Consider the following 25,281-nt stretch of genomic DNA (forward strand, 5'->3'; position numbering starts at 1 on the left):
TTTTAGAGACAGGGAGAGTAAGGCTGAGGGAGGTGAGATGCTCCCCCCCCCTCCACCATTCAGTACTGGGCAAAGGCAAAGCAGGGGTTTGGGCTTCAGAATGTCCATCGCAGGCACCCATGTTTATCCCAGTTCTCGACGTTTCCCAAGAGCCCCTGAGATTAAAGTGTTCAATTACAGCAACCATCCTCCCAGACCTGTCTGGCCCATCTACTTTCACCCACCCCTTTTCTAAAGAGGTTTCCATCTTCCTTTCCTCTCTGAAAACAAAAAAATAAAATAAAAAGATTTGGTTTAAAGTTAATTTTTGGAACTTTATTGGGAATAAATTAAAATAAATTTATATGATATAAATATATAAATATATATACGTGTGTATATAAATATAAATACACAGAGAGAGAGGGGGTAGAGATTTAGAAAATGGGTGCCAAATCTCTTACTGGTTCCCTATTCTTCTGTCCTATGGCTCCGTTTTAGGAGTTCATTTGTACTCAGTCCTACTCCAACAATCAGAGAAATGAAAGCAAGCAGATTCACCCTCCCCAAGCACAGCTCTAACTCTGAGTCACTATTCTTATGCTGTACTGTCCACTTCAACCCTGATTTTTCCAACAGTGTCAGTGTGCTGCAAGAAAATGCTTGCCCCAAATCCTCGGACCAATACTATACACCAGTGTTGCTCAATGCACACGCCTCAAGGCTCTGCTAGTGGTACACATGGGCTGGAGTGCAGGAAAGATCGTGCATTGTTCACAGCCGCTCTACAGGTCTTACAGACAGATGAGCTGGCCTGAGGCTGTCCCCTCTGCTCTCCTTCTTCCCTTTAAATAAACTAGGTGTGTAAGAGGGAAAGTGAGCTGGACTTAAATGTGCAGAGACCCAAAGTCACAGTTCAATCCATCTGTAGCAGCGGGGAGATACACGAAGCTGTGGCAGGCTGAACAAGCTTCTCAAACCAAGAAACAAACAGGCTGATAAATCAGTGCAGCAAAGCCACTGAGCTGAGCCCCAAGGATCAATCCAATAGGCTGTCTTCTCTTCTAGCTCATCAACTATTTGAGATTGCCATCATATAGGGAGTAGCCTCTCAGCTGGAAATTAAACTAGCCCGGCCATCAACCAGGAATGTGGGGTGGAAAGTATCTGATGAACCATCCTGGGGAAAATCTCCACCACTAAACGCCCTTGAGCTGCACCCTCCTGTCCTCCAAGCAGCCACCTCTTTGCGAATTCTCTCCTGAACAATAAGAAAAAACACAACAGCAAAAGGAACAAGACTTTCTTACTTTGGTTTTCAGATAAAAGCCCAGTAAATGGGGGCTACTCCTGGTAAAATAACAGAAGGGGTGGCTTCCTGAGACTACATGGTCAGACATCTGGCATTTGGGAAAAAACAGAGAAAGAAATGTTCAGATTGGAAAGACAGAAGGGGAAAGGGGTGGAGGTGAAGAGGGGTGCTGGGGGAAATAAACACACATGCATGCCTCCCCCTACCCCCCCACCCCCATAGCTGCAAATGGTCTGTGTGCAGGTATAAGCACCAGGAGGAAGAGCAGCAGGCACTAATTGCATATTCGGAACAAGTGTGTGCTTGCAAATCCACCTCTTAATTACCAGACTTGGTATCTTGGTACTGGCATCCTGGCTCCCTGGCTCAGCTCCTAAGAATGCTGGAACCGAGCAGCCGCAAGTCTCTTCCCGCTGTAGGTCTGAGGAGCTAAGAAGTGGAATTCCTGATCACACAGATCTCAACTTTCCCCTACTGAAAGGCTCCATCGAGGCAAGCAAAGAGCCACCAGCCTGGAGGATGTGGGTCCCAGAATACATCCTGAGAGCATCTCCAGCACTTGCCTTTTACTCTGGGTGGCATCTTCTCTGGTCACCAGCAAAGCAATTCCTGATTCACACTATGCCACAGCATCTCATACACACCACTTCCAAGTTGGCATACTTGAGAGACAAAAAAGAAAGAAAGAAGGAGGAGAGAGAGAGAGAGAGAAAGAGCGAGCGCAGGATAAACTGTACTTGTTGCCTTTTGAAGTCCTGATGTGCAGGCTCACTTCCAAAAGGCATCAGTCCCCTAATGCTGCCCTCCACAGCCCATGTTTCTCCTCTGCTCTGCTGATCCTGTCCTGCATCCACCGCACTTTTTCATGTAAACCTTCTTGCTGTTTCACATTTATTCCTTTTGCCAAGGAGACCCCCTTTCCCATGAACTCCTATTCATCCGTCAAAACCTTGATCAGGTGTCACCTCCTCTATGAAGCCTTCCCAGTGAAGATCCTCCCTCAACTAGATAGAGTTAATCACATCTTCCTTGGCAACATATTTATGCCTTGAACATCCCTCTCTTTTAAAGTGTCTCATTTCCTACTGTATTTAGCCTCTGCCTTCTGCATTTAGCCTCTGCCTTCACTCTCTCTCTACTCAATCGCCACAAAGTGTTCAGCATTTTTCTAAAAAGCAGGTCAGGCTCTGTGCCTCCCTTTTATAGAGCCCCCAACTAAGAACACACTAAGAACATAAAGAGCCCCCCTCCATGCCCCCTCCCTTTGATTTCTGCGTCTGATCATGGTGTCTTCTCATGGGAACACGCTGGATCCTCAGATAGCCCTTCTCTCCATTCAGGCCTCCATCAACATCACCTCTTGGAAAGACTTCTGCCTAAAATAGCCCTTTATTCTCAGCCCCCAGCCCCCATGGCCCTCCATTCCCTCTGTTTTATTTCTCTTCATGGCTCTTGCCATGGGGGGTACCCTATTTTTCTTAGTTTACTTATGGTTTATTTACTTCTCCCTCCCCAGGAGAATGTAAGCTACAGGAAGGCAGGATCAGTGCTCATAAAATAGGCACTCAGTAATATTCACAAAATGAATAATTCTTTGCATCCCAGAGCCTGGCACAGAACAAATGTTCAATAAATTAATAAAATCAATAGGCAGTCATAAGGAACAAAACCGACAGCAGCAGATATTCAAAAACAGGGACTCCAAAAGGCTGAGTGAAATCAACTGGATCCCTCCCCAGTTCTCTGTCCCCATTGCTGCTTTCCAATAGATGTAATCCCCAGTGGTGTCCTGACTGCTGGGTGGTCCTCTCAATACCCTGCACTGAGCAGAGAGACAAAGGATTTTACAATGAAGACAAAACAGCACCAAATCCAAATTAGAACATAATTGACAAGCCACCAGCAGTTGGAATTTCTTTATGGAGCTCACCTGTTAAACACGAGTGGGGCTGACATTTAGCAACTAAGCCCACAGCTGAACTTGAACTATGAATCACTTGGGGGTATGTTTACCTGCAGCCCCAGTCCATGGCTGTCTGCCAGTGCTAGGTCGACACCTCGAGTTTCAGAGACTTCCGATCCACTTGCCACATCTGGGAACTGAGCAACCGCAGTCGACATATACCAGTACCCATGCCCTTGTACTCCCCTCGCACCAACCTCATATCCCCAAAAGATGCCATCTGGGTGAGATGAGGTGGCTTTGATCGAAGTCCTCAGAATGAATGAAAGCTTAAATCTCGAGGAAGCTGGCACATGTGCTCCCTGACAAATGCTCTTTTTACAGAACACAAAAGAGCCATAAGCCTGTTCTGTACTTCTGTCTCCAGCTGGAGCTAGAAGAAAACACCAACCTAAAAATAACTGTGAATGAATGAACCAGAGGACACAGATGACAAGGACACAGGGCCCATGCATGGCATCCCCGCTCACTTTGGCAGCCCCCTAACCAGGAGCCCCTGGCTCTGCTCTCCTGAGCCACCTCTCCACCTCCCAGCTCTGTCTCTTCTAAACAGAAATAACCTCCACAGTTCTCAGCCAGACTCTATCCACAGAGAACCAGTCAGATGCTAACACAGAAGGCTCCCGAACTTAACTGAGTTGTTCCACTCTGGGTGACAGGGATAGGGCTCAGGCACTTTGAGAATGCTGGCCACCAGGACCCATGCGGGGTTTCTCTTATTGTTCAGAATTCTGACACAAGATGGTGAAGTTTGCATGAGCCTTGCCCTGCTGTGCCCAAGAGCGGGAGCCACGTGGTAGCCTCCACGGCTTGCTCAGGAGCCCCTTCCAAGGAGCAAGGGCCCCCCCAGCAGAACTGGTCTGGGCAGGCTCCTGGCCATCTGCTTCTCCACCACATGCGGCTGCAGAAGCTGGCATTTGGAGCCACACTGGGAGTTGGGGGAGAATGACTCTCTTCTCCCTGAAACTTCAAACCACAGAATGGAGGCCGATTGGGGCAGCTGTACAAGTTATCCAAAGAGGCAACAGGGAGCAGGGCATGTGGCTTCTGTAAGGAGTGAGGAAGTATTTCTGAACCTTACCATGAGTACCACGAGCGAATGCTTGCTCCTCACCCCACAGTGCTGTTCATTTTAGAAAACCCTCTGTGCATCTTCTTGCTTCTCTGCCTTGAAATACTAAATTATTTTATTTTTCTCAAATATACATAAAAATAATTCAAATGCAAAATTCATGATAAGTCTGTGTACTTCTTTGCCAGCAAACTCCTATCCATGCTTCAAAGCCCAGCTCAATAATGGTGTCTCCTTTGAGCCCTTTTTTCACTTTGCTCTGTATTATATCTTACCATGGCTTCTTAACCAAGATCATGAGCTCCTGAAGCCTTCTGGCAATGTTTTAACATCTTATTTCCCAAATGCTTTCATACTGTTTGACCCATTTGTTGGTGTTCAAAAACTGTGTAGTAGATGAAATCAAATCATGAATGAGTGAGCAGGAGACATCCCATTATTCCATTAGCAGTACCATCCAGATGCCCTGGCCATGACTGGGCAATAAGGTGTATCGTTACTGCCTGATTTTCACAGGGCCCCATAGAAAGGGAAGGTGAAGATTAAATATCCAATTAAAAGATCCGTAACTTTAGAGGAAGGGAAGTGTGATAAGAATGAAATGTGAGTCAAGTGTGTGCCATCGAGGACCCTCTCTGGCGTGAACTGAAACTGTTCACCTCCAGCCATGTGAACCGCCCTTGCCCAACATCTCCCTCGGCAAGAACCCAGGGCAGAGCTGGGGGCAATCCAAACAGGTGTTAGAATTTCCCCAGACACCCGGAGTCCACAGTCAGTGTATCAGGAGATAGTAAGATCACAATAGCAGGTTTAGAGTGCTGGGGAAATCCAGGTACTCTTGTAACTTAAATTTCATGCAAACAGGTAAATTAATCCCCCATCTCTCTGAGTAAAAGGTTCCACTCATCTTCTCTCCCAGGGACACCTAATCTGAAAGTTTCCTTTCATTCCAGTGCCGTGTGACTGCAAAACACTTTTAAGGGTTTCCCGCTTGACTCCAGACAACAAAAGGGAAAAGGCATGTCTTTTTAAAAAAAAATTTGGTTGGCTCTGTTTGTGGCTCAAGGCTGCCAATGTTTACACATGGCATTCAGCATTATTTCTTTATTTCAGGGAGGCCTCAGTGTTACGTCAAGGGTGGGAAATCATCTTGATGCTATGATCGAACATACACGGACCCCAAGGACTATACTAGGCCAGGCAGGCAGAAAAAGCTTCACCCTTTTCTCAGCACCATCAAACATCTTGCTCCATAAACACCATGGAGACAGAGCACTTGCCTTTGAAAGACACAAGCTCTGGGAGGAACAGTGAACCAGCAGGTAGCCTGCTTCGGGGGTAACAGCAAGGGGGAGCCTAGCAGAGAAGCTGGAGGCAAGACAGGACCTGATATCCACTTGAGTGAGGCTGGCCTCCCCGGCCTCAGCCTCAGCGACTTTCTGCCCAGGGTCCCTGATTTACTGTGACCCCCTTCTCCTTCTTTACTCTTTCTGCACAGTCATCCGGGGAGCAAAGGGGGTGCCGATACATGAGGTCTGAGATGACATCACAAGCAGAAGTCTAACTCCTCACAGGGGTACAGTGGGCAGAGAGAACACAAGGTCAGGGGTCTGACTCTTTGAAGCACAAGAAACTGTGGAGACCCACTCCACTAAAGCACCCCAAAACTGGCAAGGGGCGGAGCACCACTCCTCAGGTTATCAGGAGGCACTGAATGAAAAGAGGGTTGTGTACTCAAGGGGAAATGCTAGGATCAACAGAATTAAACAAAGTTTGGTTTTGTTTTATTTTGATCCATAGTACTTCTCAGGACTTTTGATATTGTAATCTAGAGCCATTTTTTTTTTCCTACACATCACCTATTAATCTTTCCAGAACTTTCTGTTCATTGAAAAACCTTGAGAGAGTGCTTCTCAAAGTGTGGTCTGTAGACTACTGGCAAACTGTCCTCAAGGCAATAAATACAAAGGCTGAGAGTAGGCGTTCAAAGCTATCATAAGTAATTTGACATTGCTACATCCACGATCACTGAACTTGTTGGACAGGGCATAGGCAAATGTGGGCGTTGCAGATCGCAGGGCAGGAGGCATATGACACGAGCTGTGGATTAATCTCAGGAAGTAGGATGACAAATCAGTGCACAGTGATTGGAAAGAAGTGTGGTCCTGCGCCAGAGTCTGCCGAGTCCTGGTTTGGGCACATCTCCATTGAACATGTGGGGATGTTGATACCAGAGAGACGAAGGTGACTTGCTTAAGGTTGAAAAGTGTCCACAGCAAAAGACTGATCCTAATCATGGGGCCACATGGAAGACAAGCCGAATAAAAAAAATTAAAAAGAGGTGAAGCATGTCACTAACACAGATCTTGACAGTGATTCTAATATGGTACCTACGCAGCAGACCTCCATGCAGCCTCTTCCACAGCCCCCACAGAGAAGTAAAATGAAAACTAAGTCAAATAGAAGGAAGCTAATGACAGTATCTAACAAGAACCTAATCATTCAGCTCATTCCAAGATTAGCTGATTGAGGAAATTCAATCCTGAAACAGTGCATACTTGGGAAAGGGGGGGAGACAGTTTGTGCCTCCCCACTCTGTCTGGCATTGACCCAGACCTAGGTCTGGGCAGGTTACAAGTGAGTGGAGCCGGCCAAATGTGAACCAGTAAGGAGCAGCAAGGACTGAGTCAAAGGGAAGAAGAGAACCTGCCCCCATTCACAGGTGCAGCTGCTTGCCAACTCCAGCCAGTTGTTGCCATGAGAAAAGCAGGCCCAGCACTGCCAGATCCTTTATAAAAGATGGAGAAAATCTGGATTTGTATATGCAATCTCTGAATCTGTCAATATTGGCAATGACTCTACCTATTTCTAACACCCTGCAAATATTCACTCTAGGATTTCATTTATATTAAGTTCACCAACAGGCAAAACTAATCTGTGATGGTAAAGGTAGGATAGCAATTACCCTTGGGACAGGGACAGGGACCAGAAGGCGGGTTCTTGAACTGCCGTTACATGGGTTTACTGACTGTGAAAATTCTCCAGGCTCATAATTTTGATCTGTACGCTTTTTTTGTAGGTATGTGGAATAAAAATTTGAGCTCAAAAATAAACACCCATAGGCCAGATTCATAAATAAAATAATACGAGGACTGGGATTTTCTTCAAAGAATACAGAAAAGAAAGACACTTCTTAGAAATGATGGAGGGGAGGAAGTCTGGGGAAAAGCAGATGATAAGGCCAGGTTGAGAAGAAATAGATAAGCGAGTGGTATTCCCAGCTGCAACCTCTCTGGATCAAAAGAGTTCTCCTAATAGGAGTTTGAAGGGAGAGGCCGGCACCCAGAAGGACCCATGCACAGGGCGGGTGCTGGTATAGGTAAGGGGTGGTGACTGGCAGGACCACAAGCTGCAGAGAAAGAGCCAAGTTCTCAGCTGAGAGCATAAATGCAGGTCTGCTCCGATAAGACTTTGCCTACACAGCTCTGGGGACAGGACCAAACAGGATGTCCCCTCAGATGGGGTCAGGGTGTTTTGGGTGTCAGATAACGCAGAAGGGAAGCAACAGGCCATAGGAAGTGAGTGGGGTGGGGTTTGTGCGATCCTGAGACCTGAGAATCTGAGTGGCATGATGATGGTGGGCAGCTTCCAGGAACAGGGGAGAGAGAGGAGATGGATTAGTAAACGAGGAAGTGGAAGGAGGTGGTGGTTGGCAAGGGGGCATCAAGGTTACAGAGCTTATCGCTGAAGTAAGGGGCTCCAGGGATGACGCTGAAGTGGCAGGCTGCTGCACAGATGACATCATGGAGACTGCCCCCATCAACGCAGATGTCCCTTCAGCAGAGATGGCGCTGAGCAGTGCACATGGGGAACAAAAAGGAAAGGTAGGTATAGGGACCGAAAAAGAGGGGAAAATGTAATTTGGGAGATACTCTGATGTGGAAAAGTCTGTGTCTTTGGGGGGAAAGAAGCAACAAAAGAGATGGCTTAACCCAGTCCAGAAGGAACATCATGTCCAATGTCCGCCAGGTATAGAAGCTCTGAGCTGTAGAGTGCAAAGGGTCCTCAGGAGGTACGGAGTCCAGATGCAGCTGTCTGACCCTGGGCAATCTCTGTGAGCTTCCCCTTCCTCCTCTGCACAGCTTGGAGGTTACACAGGAAATACCGCAGCTGAGGTGAGATCAGCGCCTGGCTGCCTGCGTGCAGCAGGCCCTCACTCACCCAGGCCCAGCGTTTGCAGCCCTCAGTAACTGACAGGCCCTCTCCTCTTCATCTCCTTAGCGCTCTTTGACAGGCTCCCAGAAAAGTTAAATACAAAATCACATTTCTTAATGTTTAGTGTTTTATCGCATACTTTCCCTTCTCAAAATGGTTTGTAGATGTATTAGTGATTCGGCACTTCCGATGATTTTCTTAATCAGTGCTTAAATTGTGTGGCGAGGTCTTTGCGCCTGTCGGTCTCGGTCCCCTGACTAAGGCCCCTCAAGGACCAGCCCGTATCTCCTGTACTCCCTCTGCACCTCCTGTGCTGCCTGGCCTCACCCTTGATCAAAGTGAGCGCTCGTGTTTACGGCAGTGATGCCATTCTGGATATTATAGTGATGGATGCCTGTCCTTACACATTGTCAAAAGCCTTAATATGTGCAACGTCAAGAGCGATGTCGTAAACTAGGTATGATAATAATGTGCCAGGGTAGGTTCATCGGTGGTGACACCAAACCACTGGTGCCGCATGAAGATGGTAAGGGCAGAGCGTATATGGGAACTCCATCTTTTCACGCAATTTTCTTGTAAACCTAAAACTGTCCTAAGGAATGATGTCTATAATATATATAAGTGCTGAAGAAATTCTTCTTAGATAAGTGAAGAAAAACAGGTGACCATGACTTATAAGAATGTGTTACTCCAGCGACTATAGAAAAAGACTTAAATGGTCACCTTTCACTTCCTTCATTTAAGGATTTCAAGTCAATGACAAAATGGTGACCTGCTTCTATACCTTACTCCATCCCAAAGCTCTTGGCTGGAAACAGGCTGTTTTCTTCTTTGTGCATCTGTTAACTGGCAGCACTAGCATATGCTAAGTGCCTGGAGACTCTGGAACAATCAGATGGGAGGGCACCAGGGACCTCAGAACAGCACACATGAAGAGGAATGGCTGGGCTGAGCCAGAACACTGGCTTCCGGCTGGAGAGGCCCTGGGGGAGGAGCTGGGAGGAGGGTGGGGGGGGGGTTGCTTTCAGCTGCAGAAAGGCACCAGGAGAGGTGTGGGGTGAATTACTGTTCTCTAATCGGTGGCTCAGTGTGTCCGCCCCACAGAGGAGGCTACGCTAATGGAGGTATGGACCAAACGCTGCATTTCCTCAACATCTCCTGCATCAGTGAGCCGTGTCCTGAACTACCTGGCCTTTTAATAGTCATCTTCCACACATCTGCAAAAAATTATCCCCCAAAAAGGTTTTCTTGTCCAAAGCCACAGCATCCTTCTCAGAGCACGGTGTAAATCCCATCCTCAGAGGAGGCTTTTGGGGGGTGTTATTCCACCTTCCACAGCACTAGCAGAGGGTGAGCTTGTCAGTGACCGCCCTGCAGCGTGGGGAAGCAGAAAGGCGCTTCCAGGTTGCCCAAGCAGAGCCATTCCTGCCCCTCTGGGCCTGGACAGCCGCGGAAGTGTGGGCCAGGAGCTGAGGGAAGGAGGGCGACCTGGGAGTGTGTGCCTTCGAGGAGCACTTGGCAGCACAGAGCAGTGCCGGGAGGGGCGGGGTCTTAAGAGCTGAGTGGTTGGCCTTTCCTTTCCCTCCTCTCCTCTCAGCCTGAGCCTATCCCACTTCCCTTGATCCCGTCGTTCAGCCGGCCACATTACGGAAGTGAAGCTTTTTTAGCTTAACTGCACAAACTGCTGAACTGCACTCTAAGCCCTCCTTATACAAGGGGGCGAACTGAGGATTGTACACCTCTTTCCCCCAAAGATGAAAGGGTGAGGTGCTGGGGAGAAAGAAAAGAAACGTGCTGGCTGGAAACGGGCTCCATGGATTCACTTCCTTACGAGTGAGCAATCCCGCTCTCTTCTCCGCCCCAAATAAAGCCTCGAAAGGCCAAGTTTCCTCGCCGGGCTTCCAGGGACTTGTCTCTCGGGCCTACGTCCCAGCAGCCAGGGATGAAGGGTGGGTCCGTCGGGCTCTGTCCTCTACCCAACGGAGGCAGACAGGCAGAGGTGAGAGGCAGGGGGAATGGGGCAGAAGGGCTGAGGAAAGACAGGCAAGAACGGAAGGGCACACAGCGGACCAGCGATCACACTCGGCTGGGGAAGAGACTGCGAATCTGCATCGACTCACTACACCGCGCGCACGCTGCGCAGCAAGCAGCCAGGCTCACCCCCAGGGGGGCGGGGCTACAAGAGTGCGGGACGCCATTGGCCTCTCTGCCACACCAGACCAATCAGTGGGCGGCCGCGGCCCGCCGGCACCGCCCACCGCGAGCGCGCCCCTCTGCCAGGCTCGACCCAACAGGTGAGGCTGACGCGGGGGCTCGGATGGTCACGTGGCCGCGGCCGGCACCCGCGGGCGGAGGGGCAGGTCCCGCCCCCAGCTCAGGGAGCTCCTCCTTCTGTGCGGGGGCCTCTGCGCTCCTGGACCCGAGAGAGTGATCCCCGCGACCCGGGCACGGTGCTGACTGAGCCTCGAGGCCGGCGGAGGCGGAGCCATTTTCCCTGCCCTCTGCGCGAGCCTGGCCACCTTCCGGGGCGCGGGGTCTCAGCGAACACCCCCCTGGCTGCCAGAGAGGGGCAGACCCCCCGTGGCCGTGTTGGACGTTTTGCCACCAGACCTCCCCTGCACCCCCACTCATTAAAGCCGGAGCTGGCGGGAAAATCTGCCAGTTCTCACTTCTCGTCTCCTTACAGTTTTTTCACTCTTCATTTGCTGCCGCAAGCCTCATATTGCCCAGAACAGTCTTCCAGCATTGAATGGGTTTCTGGGCACGTGTAGGCGTATTATGTAGTGTGGGACAAAGATTAGGGAGAAAACAAGGATTTTGAATTCTTATCCCCCCAAGTTGCCCGAGGAACGCGCGTGGAGTCATTCACGTTCTAGTCAAAGGTTTTGGAAGTACTGACTCCTTGGCAAGAAAGAAATACTCTGAGCTGGGATGAGATACGATCAACTTGATGTTAAACTGAAGTCTTACTTTAATATATATGCTATATTTAGAAGAAAAGTATTTTATTCCAAGAGTTTATAGGTTTTGTAACAAATGTGTCAACTTAAAGCCACAGTGACTATGTATGCTCGTGTACACATACATACTTTTATATTGCAAGAAGAAAGTATAAATTCATCTCTGGCAGTGCTCTTTAACCAGATTCACAGTCATAATTTTTAAAAGCAGCTCTTTGGGAGGGGAACAGACCTGCAGTTCAGCTTTACTATTGAAACCTGTTTCATCCATGACACCATGAAGTAAATTTTTTGAACGACCCAGTATCTTATGCTATTTTTCATATTTTTCAAGTCGCAGAAATATGTATTTAAAGAACTTAAGATACAGATGTAATATAAAGGATATTAGTGCCACCCTTATCTATGTTCAAAGAAAATTAATGGTTTTTTTCTTTTTTAGCATTAGCAGTATTTTAACACATAGCCTCTTGGCTGCAATGAAATTTACTTATTATCATGTTATTAAGCTGGTATTGCTCCTTACATCAACCTTTTCCCAAATCTAAAATCAGAAAGAAAAATCAATAGACACATCATTTTATTTGATCTAAGTTTTATTTTGGTATAGTTTGAGAGGACTATGGGAATTCTAACAAGGTAATGTTTTAAATATTTTCAAAAGTTTCATGCTCTACTTACAAGGAGTTTTCAAAGATATCAGTATCTCATTTCTTTTCGGTCATGGTAAACGTTTTCATTGGAGGTAGGCAGCATATTGTATTCATTACCCTTGAAAATATGCCACATACTTGGGGAATTCATTTTGCTGGGATTCCTGACTATCTCAGCTGCCTAGGACTGAAATTTCCCTCACTGTCTGAAATCATTGACTGTTAAATGAGAGAGGTAGTGCCCTATTTGGAAACTGACTCTATTCACAGCAAAGGAAATGCTCATTATGCTCTGCCTTTGGAGTGGACATTTTGTGTTTCTGTCAATCAACTTAATTTCCATGTTCATAGAGTGAGAACATAAAGTATTCAAAACCTGCTAACAGAGAAAGCAGTCCACAAGCAGTCTTAGTCACGTATTTCAGTTCCTAAGCTTTAAATAAATGCCACTTCCCTGATTCATAACACTAGCTGACTGTGGGTTTTTGGTTTTTAAATTGCTGGTGCACCTTTAATTCTAAATAACTTCAGTGATTAAAAGGGTCACCTTATATAATCAGAAAACCTTCTATCCTACCTTTTTTAAACAAAAAGGCAAATCAGTATACATATTTGGAATGAGGCTTTGTAACGTATCGATTGTTCAAAATATCAAGAAGTTTTTCTTCAAACAAAAATAAAACAAAACCAGAAAACACAGACTACAGGTCACTTAAAAAATTTCAAACAATACTTTAGATGGTAAAATACCTTTTATAAATATTAGTCTACATTGAATTATAAATTTTCAATAATCATGCTCTGTTAAAAAGGCAAAACCTAGTTTAGTTTAGCCAGCATTGAATTATTAATTGTAGTATTGTTTTGATAAAGATTTTTTTAAAGACATGGGCTGCCACCTTATTTTTGAAGACCACTAATAACATCATTTGGAAGATAAGTGTAATGTAACTCATACATTTCAGCATTTCATTTATCTAAAGCAAATAGATTGCTATTAAATATTGACTATTTTATTAACTCAGAGCATCTGGGAAAACACTTATGATTAGGTTAATTTATGTTGTATTTTCCCCTCAACTTGTAAAAGATTAATCAACCATTTTATGGTCTAATTTAGGGGCCTAATTAAAAACAGAGTTCAACACATGCTACACTGTCTTGCTAATAAATCTTGACAGCTTTGTAACATGATGGTTTGTATTTCAAATTGTTGCATACAAATGTGGATTTTTGATCTTCACTCAGGAGCTTGAAGTGAGCTAAATACTTGGTTTAAACTCCAGGACTGAGAAAGTGCAATTAACTTCAAAAAAGGATTATACCCAATCAGATTTTATCTTAACATTTCCCTTAGTGACAGAAGCAGTCTGTAGGAAAAATGTAGGAAAAGTTACTGTTTTCAGCTTTAGCTTTCAAGAGAGATTTTTGGAGTTACTGGGTTTCAGAATCGAATTCTAAAGAAATCTGCTCGAAGTGTTAGTGGTAACTGTCTTCTGATTAATATGTACAAGTCTGCAGTCTTGATCTGAGGCACTGGACTTTTAAAAATTGAATACATTCATCCAAGATGTATTAGAAGATCGCATTTAACCCTATGTGTCTTCCCACACCTCCCAGCCTAAAAACAGGCAAATACAAGAGAATCGATCTCTCAGTAGGGACACTCCCTGTTTCCTGAGCCTTTATACTGGAGGGATATTTCTGTCATTTTTAATGGCTCTTGTGACTCTAACTGTTCTGTGCAGGCAGAGAAATGAAACTGACACAGTGATGTAATTATCCTCACTCTAATTATAAACCAACTTTGGACATAGTAACTAGCCTGTTCTGGATCTAACACTCCTCTAAGGTGAATGACAACGTGAGCAATCCAGACTCACTCAAAGCAAACCCAATTTTGAACCCATCATTAACCATCAACTTCACGTTTTGGTTACTGAAGTGAGGGAGCACGGCACAGTGTGACCTCTAGAGCAGGACCACCTGCATCGGCATATTAGCTTTGCTGCTTTCTAACTGTGAGACCTTGGGCAAGTTGCTTAACTTCTCTGTGCCTGGGTTTCTTCATCTGGAGAAGGACTACTTCACAGGATTGTAAACAGGATTAAATTTGCTAATCCTGTAAAACTTGAAACAGTGCCTGGCACATAGGGAAAACATTTACTAAATGTGAACTACCGACGTTATTAAACCACCCACACACTGTACTTTTTAGATGTGGCCACAGGATTAAAATAATCAACTCATTTTTGTACAACCAAAAGTGGAAAGAAGAGTCAAGGTGGGGAAGGAGTTTCCACCACTGCAAAGTTCTAAGGCATATTTCTATATAAAAGATAGTAATCACACAATATTTGGCTAATTTAATTCTCAAACTGAGGTCATTAAAATTCGTGAAAATCTACCAGACTTAAACCAAATCAAAAAAGTGAAGCTTATTAGAGAATGTATATGTTTAATTTTAGACAATTCAAAGTTTAAACCAATATCCAGAGCTTAAATGTACATGGTGGGTGTTTTCTCCACCCTGGCATATGTGAGGTTCTTCTGAAACACAGGCCCATATTTTTCAAACACCATGACACCCGTGGAATAGAAGGTAGGGGCTACTTTCACCACAAGTCCTGATGAGCCCCTCCGGGGGATCCTTTAAGCACCTGCTAAGTTTGGGAGGCCTGATTCAAGAGAGAGCTGTAAAATGAACTGGAAAAGCAAACCCACAAGAGTCTTAGTCCCAGACCCAAACAAATTCGGTACCAGGGCAGAAGGACAGAGCACTAGCCCGTTTGCTTTTTGCGGAAGATAAGGCGGCGGAAAAGCTTCGGCTCTCTGGCGAGGGGGTCAGCTCCGCGTTTCCACCACGTCGGGCTCCAGCCCACCATGTTCAGAGTGGTGGTGTCTAGCTATGCCAAGTGGAAGTAACTACAAATTCCGAGACTTCATGCTAATCCGCCCAGGCCCTGCGCTACTGTTTAGGCCAGGCCACTGGTTAGGCTGGACTGTGTATCAAAGATTAAACCCACTAATGACTCGCTCGGACACTGCCAGGATCTCGTTCTCCAGCAGATTACGATGCTGACCCTTGGATTCAACCATCAACGCCCATAGTTTTTTAATGCCTTCGAAATGTCTGAAGGACTTCAAAATGTCTCCCTTCTCTCCAATTTTCCAGTTTTGAGGACTTGTTTTAACCACGTTTCTAAACTGCAATTCTTCTCTGGTTAATTATTATTTATACTCTTCTCCCATCTTCTGCCAGACCGCACGCAAGCAGCGGGAGAGACAGACAGTGAAGCACACCTCTGGCCGCAGCGAGGCCGCTCAGCTCAGAGGGCCCCCTCCAGGGCGAAGGGTGCTCCCTGGGAACCGAATTTTAGGAAAAGCGGTCTGGGTAAGCGTCCGCTCCCGGTGTGGTCTCTTAAGTTCAAACAGCTGCCTTCAAAATACTTATGAAGTCAACACACTGCCCAGACATCCAACATATCCTTCATTAATTAGAAGTTTTTAATTAAGCACATGGTATTTACATGATTTTTTCCCCTTCAAAACATCCACTAGCCCTGCGGCCACGCCCGGCGCTGCTGGAGCGGTCTGGGAAGGCGGTGTCTGGGGCGAGTGGCGGGGTGGGCAGTCTCCTCCTTGCGCCACCCGGTCCTCGGGGTCACCGCGCGGGCCCTCGGCCCCTCGGCCCTGTCCGTCCTGCTCATCAGTTTAGGGAGATGGCTCCGGAGGACGGTGGACTTCCCGCCTCCCGCGGCCTAGCCAAGCCCCCGCGGCCCCCAAGTCCGGACGCCCGGCGCCGCCGCTCGCCACGCGGTCCCCGGACGCCGGTCCGCCCGAGGCTCCAGGGCTGCGCTCCCCGCGGCCGGCAAGCCGCGAGGGTTTCCAGCCCTACTCCGTCCTTTATTCAGCGTTTTTGAGTCAGTCACAGGCAATGTGGCAGGTGGAGGGCGGCCGCCTAAGAAATGGAATGAATCTTGCAGTGGGGATTTCCACTACGTGCCTCGGGTGCTTCTAAAACCTCCTGGCTCTAAGGATTCGGTTATTTTCCTGCCAGTTCCACCCAACCCGGCCCCCCAGTGCGTCTGATCTCTGAAAACCCCGGGCTGCCTCCGGCCTCTGGTGGGTTCCACCTGGAAGCGCGCTAGTTCCAGCCTGCCACCCCGGCTCCCGGAATCCTCTCCCCGGGAGGAGGGGGAGCGGTGGGGCCTGAAGTAATACTAACAATGCCGTTGGTGACAATAGCTAACAATGAGAGAGACCCCCACGCGCCCACACAGCACCCGGCGGCACCGGCACCGCCCGCCCCGCCCGTGATCCCACTGCACGGATGAGAGCGCCGAGGCTCGGCGCCCCGCTGGCCGGCAGAGCCAGGGCGAGATCTACAGGGATCCCGAACCCCCATTCTTACACGCCGTGTCCGCGGCCGGGAACCGGGGGGGGGGGGCGACTGTCACGCCTGGCTAACCTTCGGGACTTGCGCAACTCCTGACAATAATAAAAACATTAAGGACAAAAGGGAGGAGGAGGGAGAGGCTGGGAAGAGAGCGGTTTTAATCCGATGGGTCAGCCCCCTTTCATCTTCCGTCCTCTCCTGTTGCCGAAAGGGGGATGGGGCAGGGAGTGGGGATCGGGTCCACTCTCCTTGTTTTCCGAGGCCTCGAGCCTCTTGGAGGCTAACTGGGCCTGGAGGGGTGCTGGGAACTCGATGGAGTCATGCTTGTGAGAGTTGAGGGGTGATGGCAGGAGAGATGGGGTGCGGGCCGGGTCCCCGGCTGGAGACAAGGTTTCCTAAGGCCGGGGTCTGGACCCACCCGTGCCCCACCGGAAGGAGCTCTGTCAACCCAGCTGCTCACTCCGAAGACCAGCAGCTGCTGGAAGCGCTGGGCAGAGGTCGTGATTATTACCCCGGGGCCTCTGTCCCTTCGGAACGGGACTCACAACCCGACCAGGAGCTGAGTTTTAGGAAGCCCGACCTCCCGGAACCTACATTTCTCAAACAATGAGCCCCGAATGTTCTTTGCGCCCCGACGAATAAAGGGCCAGCGGAGACTCACGTCTCTGTCCGGGCTCTCCCAGCACCCAGACAGAGGTGGCGGAAACCGGCGGGCTGTGCCCGGGACGCCGTAAAGCCTTCAAAGCCGCGCGCCGCCGCTGCCGGCTGCAGTACGTGCCTTTGCCCGACAGGGACCAGCACCGCTCCACGCTCAGCGCGCAGCCGGCCCGCGGGGCGTAGACTCAGGGCCACCCGCCCAGCCTGTCCTTCCGAGACCGTGCAGCTCTCCAGTGAAGCGGATCTGACCCTCTTCGGGTTCCAGCAAGGGGGAGCACTGTACCCGAAAAGTTAATAACTGCGGTCTCTCCCACCCCCATCCCCATATGAGGAGCTGCTCTAAAAGGTGGTCACGGGAGGAAGCCGCGACTGGCAGGGCGCAGAACACCTCTGGCTCCTAGAGGAAAAAAAAATCCCGAGGAACACTGAATTGTTTGGTTTGGGACCCGGGCACAGTTTGGGAGTTGCGCGCTTCCCTAAGTGGCATCCCGGTCGCTGCCCCCTCTTCAAGGAGAGCTCGCCTGATTCATTCTAGGGCCCCTAGGACCACTGAGCCTTCGGAGCTCCTCGAAAAGTTTCTCTGGGTGGTGGCGACAGCGGAGCCCCGTGCACCCCGAACCGCGTTGGGGCGGGTTTCTGCACACCACCACCCAGCCTGCACCGCGCTGTCGTCCCTCTGCCCCTCCCTGTCCCCGGTGGTCCGAGGCTGTTCCTCCTACCCCCCAGTGTCACTTCCCCAGCACATGCCACGTCTCCCTCCTCTCCACGTCTGGATTGCGTCGGGCGCCCCTAACCCTGCCCCTGGCGGAGAAACTCACCGGTACCAGGCGAGGCCCTTGTCGTAGCTGCGGTCGAAGAAGTGGGGCTCGGCGCCCACGGCGCGCACGTCTGGGTGCACGCGCAGGAACTCCAGCAGCGCCCGCGTGCCGCCCTTCTTCACGCCGATGATGATAGCCTGAGGCAGCTGCTTGCTCCCGGACCCACTGAAGAAGCTGGAGATGGGGCTTGGGGAGTCCGGCGCCTCAGGACTTTGCTCCTCCTGACCCGCGGCGCTCTCGGCAATGTCCCTGCCCGCACTCAACGAGGTGACTGGCACCGCCTGGAACGGCAGCCTGGGGGGAGTCCCGTCGGCACCCGTGGCCAGGGCTGGCGGGGCGCGGGCGGCGTGGGACCCCGAGCCCAGCAGCAGCAGCCCTCGCGCGGCGGCACACGAGCCGGCGCACGAGTACAGGAACATGTACAGCCAGATGCAGAGCATGGCGAAGAGCAGCGCTAGCTTCCTCCTCACCGCTGGCGGGGGCGGCGGCGGCTGCCGTAGGAGCCCGCCGGGGACATCGAGGCAGGATCGGCCGCCGCTCAGGCGCTGCCCCATGCGCTGCCCGCGGGCGCGGCGAGAGACATGGCTCAGCACATGGCGCGGGTCCCGCCGCAGCAGTGAGCGCGGAGAGGACACCCGGGGAGTTCGGCTTATTGACTCCGTACGCCCGTGGCCGGCGCAGCGGCTGCAACTGCTCTTCCCCAGGTGGCGGCGGCAGCTGTAGCTGCGGCGGCTTCTGACATGTTGCCCGGGCGGAGACGCAACTGGAGAGAAAGTCTGGGTGGCGGCAACTGCTAGCCGAGGGGCTGTTCCTGCTGCGCGATGCCCAGCTCGGGGCCGGAACGCTGCCCTTCTGTGCCCTGGCCACTTCAGACGGAGCGCACGGCGGCTCGCCGGGGCTGCCTCCTCGCGGACCTGCGACCCGAGCCTGTGAGCAGCGCCGGCACTTCCCCGCGGAGGCTGCGAAGAACTGCGCAGGAAGAGAGCCCCTGACCGAAGTGGAGTGGGCGGGCCCTGCCTTCCGGAGCGACGGGTCGCTCCACCTACCAGACTCCCCGAGCGCCATGCAAATACAGGCGCTCCGCTGAGGGTTCGGCAGCCAACCGGCTCCCGGAACGTAGGGGTGTGGAAAAGATTTGGAGCGGTGGAGAGCGGTCGAGGGTTGCTATTGGCTGTGGGGCAAGGGGCGGTCTCAAAGGGGCGAAGCCAGGAGCTTGTGACAGGAGCAGATGGTCGGAAGGATGCTGGAGTGACCCAGCGTGGGGAGTGTCCCACCCCGCCGAGCGGTGCGCTTCGGCGCTCGCGCTCCAGGAGCCAGCCGAGGCTGTGACTGCCCATACGTTGGGACACGAGTCCCCATCCAGATGTTTCGCGGGCTGGCGTGTGATGCGAGTTTATCTTGTGGAGTGGGGAGGACGTTGGAGGAGCAAGACCCGGGCGGGAGGTGCCTGCAGCTCCCCAAACAGCCCACCCTGTGCCGGGGGTTCGGAGGGGGCGCCCTCCGGGACAGGCACAGGTTTTGGAAGTTTAAGTGGAAAGCATGTTTGGAAATCCCTGTCAGCTTTTTTTTTTTTTTTTTTAATTCTTTCCTTATTCTCTGGCAGGAGTTCTCTCTCTCAGGTTGCCGGTTAACTGGAACCCGGGTAAACTGTCCTTTGGAAAAATCTACCTTAGGTACAGAAACAGGGGGCGCGAAGGGAGAAATTAACAGCGAGATATGGTGTCCTCAAATGTTTCCTGTCAGAAAAGTGAGTGTGAAAGGCACGTGTAGAAAGTTTTGTTCGGATATGAGTTTGTTGGGGACGTTAAGTTTAAGCAAATACTCCATCTCCCCATTTTCCTGAATAAATAAATATTTAAATATTCAAGACAACATTAGCCTTCATTTAGGTAACAGTTTGGTTTGCCGACCAGTTACACTAATTATTAGGTGTTTTTTCCCTTTTTTTTTTTTTAAGTCAAACGTCAATCGGAGCATATCGATCACGGAGTTGCACTTACTGAACTGCGGAAGTCCGCTCGGGTCTCTCTCCCTGGTCCTCTTCCCACAGCGACCCTCTCCGGGCGCGGGGCGGCGGGGCCTCCCCTTTCTGGGAGCTGTGACCGCTCTCTGGGGGCGCTCGGCCGCGGGGGCGAGCCCTGCTGCGTCCCTTCGGAGCGAGGAACTTGGGAGGCTCAAGTTCCTACCGGGAGTGTTCGGGAAGTTTTTGATCCCTGCAGGCGGCCCCGGCGGGGCCAGCGGGCTCCAACGCCCGGCTTCGCGCGGTTCCAGGACAGATGCCGCTTCCGATCCCGACCCCAGTGGGCCCCCTGGCTGAGTGTCGCCCCCGAGGTGACTCACCGCGAGCCTCCGCCCACGCTGCCTTGCCCTGTCCGCGCCAGCGAGCGCAACCCACTGGCCCGAGCCCTGTCCCTCTGCCGCGCCGTCCCAGGCTAGTTCCGTGCCAGCCCCCGCGCACTCTCACCCCCTTCTTGAGTAAACGTCTCCAAGTGTCCCAGGTCCCCGCAACCCGACTCCGGGTCCGTTCCCCCGCGTCAGGAGCACCCTGAGAAAGCCAGTCTGCCGTTAGCACCTCCTGTGCCAGCACGTGCGGGACGAACCCCGGAGTCGGCCACCCCGGGACCCACGCACCGAGCTGTGCTCCGCGCGACCTCCTTGTAACTACCTTGCGCCCAAGACACTTTCCTACAAAACTGGTGAGGGGGAAATAATTTAGGTAGAGGATTTTTCTACCCCTTCCATATCCGCAAGGAGAATTTCTTTCCAGCTTTTCCTTACCCCTAGGGCCGGGATGTTGTATTGTTCTTCGGAAGTGACTGATGCGCCCTTAATTTTTTATTTAATTAAACTTCTAAAACAGAAGAATGTATTTCTGAGCATTAGTCCGACTCTATTTTGGAAATGAGAGAGGAAAATGTTAGCGTCTCCAAAGAGTGGGTCTCAAAATTCACGTTATTTCAACAGGGAATGAAGTTGTGTCTTCCATCTTTAGGCGACTACGAGTCTGTTGACTTGTTGGTTTGAGGGTGCGGGTAATACGGGTTTATGATTTGTATGTGTTCAAGAAACTTGCACCTCCCAACGTAGCTAACTGCAGGCCTGGTTGGATGTGAATCTGATAGTGTTTTCCCCCTCCCAAAGGATTTGATAGTCCTAATAAAAACGGTGTCTATCCTGAGGGTTAGGAAATCCCTGGTGAAAGAAAAAAAGAAAAAAAAATGAGGGATTACAAATCGAAGCCACCGGATATATTTAGGATTTTTCACCCGGGGGTGAAGGGAGGGAGAGAGTGGAAGCAAAGGCGTGGGCTTCGGAAATTTCTCTGAGCGCTCCGCAGAGCCCAGCACCCCAGAGCCCAGCCGCCGCGCGCCCCCACCCCGCGCACATTCTGTTCCGCCGGCGACAACATTTGAGGCAGTTCTCGGTGCGCCGAGGTGTTTCTGTCGCCGAGGCCAGAGGGTCATCTGGGGCCTGGGCAACTGTGCAGCGGCGGCGGAGGAGCAGGGCCAGGACTGCGACCTGACGCTGTGGCCCTTTCCGCCCACTGTGCTCAGACTGCGTCCCCAAATCCCCCTGCACGGCTGCCGTTTCTGGTTCTACCCTTGACAAAGGCCATCTCTCTCTGATCGTCCCATTCTGCAGATGCAGAGCTCAAGACTCAAACCCTGGACGCAGGTGACGTTGAATCCAGTTTGAGCCTCTGCCCTGAACCTTTGCTTAGAAGTGCTGGGTTCCCCCACTCCCGAACCTGGCCATCAGCAAAGCGCTGTCTCCCAAACCTGGAGAAAACGTTTACCGTTGATGGAATTATTCAAAATTTTTTGCCCTTGGCAAATATATAAAGGAAATAATTCGTTCTCAGCACACCTGTAAGGCTTATGTTTTATTCTGGTAGGTTGGTTTGGGATGACCAACGGGGGATGGCTCACCCGGGGCCTCTGAGGATGCTAATCTGGTAGCAGCCCCTCTCCTTCAGAAAGGGACAGGGCCGCCCTCAGGAGGCCGCTCCTTTTCCTCTTTTCTGCGGACCTGCTGCCAGCCACTCGTGTGTGACCCCAGTCGGGTCACTTTCTGGCCCTAAAACTCCCTATTGGTAAAATCAGGGACTTGAGCCAAAAGATCCCCGCGATACTGTCTACCTGATGTTCCTCTGATTCTGGGCTCGGGAGGGGAGGCGCCGCAGCTGACCGAGCCCCCTGGCAGCTCCGCCTGGTCACTCACAGTCTCCCTGGCCCGCGCCCCACCGGGACACCCTGCGGGGGCCGCCAAACATTCATTTCCTAGGGCGGCTTGAGCCGGGGGCGCGGTGCCCCAGTTCCTGTCACCGGAACCCGTTCCTTCCTCCTCCCCCGCGTCCCCTCTCCCCGCGCGAGGCGGCCCCTCGGGGGGGGGGCGCTCGCAGCTGCAAGCTCACCCCGCCCTGGTAGAGGCCGCTGCGGCGGACGGTCCTGGCGGCGGCTCCAATGCCCGCCCGCAAGGGGGCGCTCTGGCCGCTGTCAGGTGGCGGGAGCGGAGACCCGCGCAGAGCGCCAGCTCTTCTCCAGGGCACACCGGGAAGGGGCGTTTCCCCTCCGCTCCAGGCGAGCCCCAAACCCCTGCGGCCCAGTTTCCGCGGGTCTAAGCCGCGGAACCCGGTCTCCTCCGCACCGGGAGGGCGCCGGGCAGCGCGCCCGGAGCTGCTGGCGGCGGCCGCGGGCCAAGCCGACGCGGGAACCAGAAACTCCTTGTTAGAGTGTCTGGGGGCTCCGCCGAGAGCAAGGAGCTGTTCCGCAGCGCCGAGCTCCATCTGCGCCGGTAGGACCGCGGGCGCATGGGTCTCAGTTGCACCCGCGCCGCGACGCTGGGGCTCTATGCAGCGGGTCCTCCCAGTAAGCGCTACCGTCTAGGAGGAGCCCTCTTCAGATCACAAAAGAGGGGTGATTGCTCTTTTCTTACAGATAAACGAAGCTTGACGCCCAGGTTGGTTTGGTGGCTTGTGTCCTGAGGAATCAAGTTTGTGTGTCGATTCCAAATCCCTCTTCAGCACTGCAGCCTGCTTGACCCAGAGGGTCCCTGCTGCCTGCCGAACAGGGCAGCAATGGTGGGCAGCAGATTGAGGGAGAGGGATACATGCTCCGGGCTCCCTCTTGCCTGGGTCACAAAGACTGGCTGCTGCCGTCCCCTGGAAGTTCCCTGGACGTCCCTGCTGGGAAGTCCTGTCCATAAAGCCTTCCTGGAATGTCTGCCCCCCTGACCGCTTCCAGCCTAGGGTGGCAGACAGCACCCTGACCAATGCCAAGGCAAGTAAGTGTGTTCTTCCCTGCTGCAGCGGCACTGTAAGTAGTCCTTTTATCACACGCTCCTCAAACTACCCAGTCAGGGTAAGCCATGACATTCCTGCCAGGACCCTGACACGTGACACACCAGAGCTGCCTGATTTTTCCTGATTTTTCCTTATCTGGTTCTCAACCATTCACTGGCTGAGTGACTTTGAAGAAGTTACACAACCCTCCTGAGCCTCAGTACTACTGGCTCTCGTGTGCCTCTCCTGAAAATGCTTTCAGCCCCTCCACACCTTCATTCCGCTCTCCTGGGAAATCCTCCACCGCCAAGCCTGCCTTCCACCTTCCTGGCCTGGGCTGCTCGTGTACTGGAGGAAATCACTAAATAGAGGTGATCAGTCTGCATTAATTTTCCCACCACAAATTTACTGTGGTCACAAAAAGGTGCTCTGCAACTCTCCTAAGTGTCTCCAGGAGGCCCACTTTCCCAATCCCTGAGACAAGCATTTCTTCTCTCCCGCAAGATAGCAGTTCTAAAAGCTTCTTTGAGAACACAAATGCTGAGGGAACTGTCTGCACCTTCCCAGACCAAACTTGGGGACTGACTGACACCGTCCCTGCCCCTCCTTCCCTCTCCACAGTAGGATGATCCCATCACTGCATCTCTGCTGTGCTTACCTCAAGGAAGTCACTTTTCCCATCTCTTTGCCTCTAGTCATCGGTGTCCCCTGTGGTAGACACGGAGGTGACACCCATATCTGTCAGTGAGGGACGTCCTGCCCCAACTGTGGTGTACTGTCAACCCACAGCCTCCAGCTGTCAGCCCTGCCACAACTTCAGAGAATGGCTGCACAGAGCAGCCAGGCCAAAGGCTGTGGCCCTTCCCAGGGGACCCCACCAAATGACTGATGCAAAAGTAAAGGCCTGGTCATCCCAGCCAGCTGCAGACATCTCTGAAGGGCTGTGTAAGCAAAGGATGGTGGGCCTGCAACCCAGTCCGGTTTCTCCCTCTACCCAAGCCTGCTTCCTCTACCCAGCCCCACCCCCACTCTGCAGGTGTTGGTCCCAGGGCCTCTCCCTAGTAAACATTGTGTACACTCACCAGGGAAACTACCCTGTGTCCGCCTGACCTCTGTGGTATGGTGCACATTGGCATTCAGACTTGCTCCTGTATTGTCTCTCTTCTTCATAGCCAAACGTGTACAGTTTCTACTTTCTCATCTATTATTTCCTCTTTATTACATTAGTTTTTTTCTTTTTCTTTAATGAAAACATTTACGCAAATACTGATCAAAATCAAATTTAAGCAAAGAAAGGAAAGTATGACTCTCTGACCTTAAACTGCAAGTCATTCTCTCCATAGGCAAACATCACTGCTGAATATTTTAGTTAAAGACAAGGAAACAAGTATATAGAGCCCTGCCTTTTTTTTGTCCCTGATGGGAGCACAAAATAGTAATGTTCTACCATAATATGAGTGATCATTCCATATCTGTGTGTGTATGTGTGAGTGTTTAACATGCCAACTATAGATAACTTCAATTTGAAAATGAAGGAATTATTAAAGTAATACATGTCTCTTCATACCTAGGAGTATTGATTTCCTAAAAGATACCTCTAATGCTAAGAAGAAAATAAAATGCATGTGTTTAGAGTCATTTTTTAAAACTACATATTCTACTTATAGACAGAATTTATTTCTTGCTTTTAAAAATGAGTAAATTAGCAAATTTATACTTGTTTTCACCCCCTCTAACTTTTAAAAAGTAACTAGTGTATTACTTTATTCTACTTTACCAAGGTTGATAGTACTTACACCCTTAATCACAATTTCATGAGTTGTCTACTTGTGTTTTATTTCTATGGGACTCAAAGGACCCAAGCCATCTGAGAACTTCATCTTTGATACATATTATAGTTGGCTAGAATTTATGAAATAAATGGTTATGGTTGATATCATTTTGAGAAGTGTTTGTGGATGTTGCACCTCTT

At 50.7% G+C, this 25,281-nt stretch overlaps 1 protein-coding gene across 3 annotated transcripts in view; it reads right to left on the reverse strand.

The window, feature by feature from the left end:
- Positions 1-19,797, reverse strand: part of HS3ST3B1 (heparan sulfate-glucosamine 3-sulfotransferase 3B1) — a 39,547-nt gene extending 19,750 nt beyond the window's left edge. Inside the window, exons 1-3 of one of the 3 annotated variants that reach the window (XR_005032759.2) lie at positions 18,029-19,797; positions 17,148-17,487; positions 14,593-16,115 (exon numbers count right to left, since the gene is read on the reverse strand). Coding sequence is in view for 2 of the 3 variants with exons in the window: in XM_036925819.2 (XP_036781714.2) it covers positions 16,079-16,115; positions 17,215-17,487; positions 18,029-19,365 (1,647 nt within the window). In the remaining variant the exon portion in view is untranslated. Of the gene's footprint in view, positions 1-14,592; positions 16,116-17,147; positions 17,488-18,028 lie in introns of those variants that run through there. The other 2 variants (XM_036925819.2, XM_036925818.2) reach the window with 2 other exon arrangements.
- Between the last annotated feature and the right edge of the window lie 5,484 nt (positions 19,798-25,281).

Source organism: Manis pentadactyla, chromosome 4, assembly GCF_030020395.1.
Source record: "Manis pentadactyla isolate mManPen7 chromosome 4, mManPen7.hap1, whole genome shotgun sequence".
NCBI classification, from domain to species: domain Eukaryota; kingdom Metazoa; phylum Chordata; class Mammalia; order Pholidota; family Manidae; genus Manis; species Manis pentadactyla.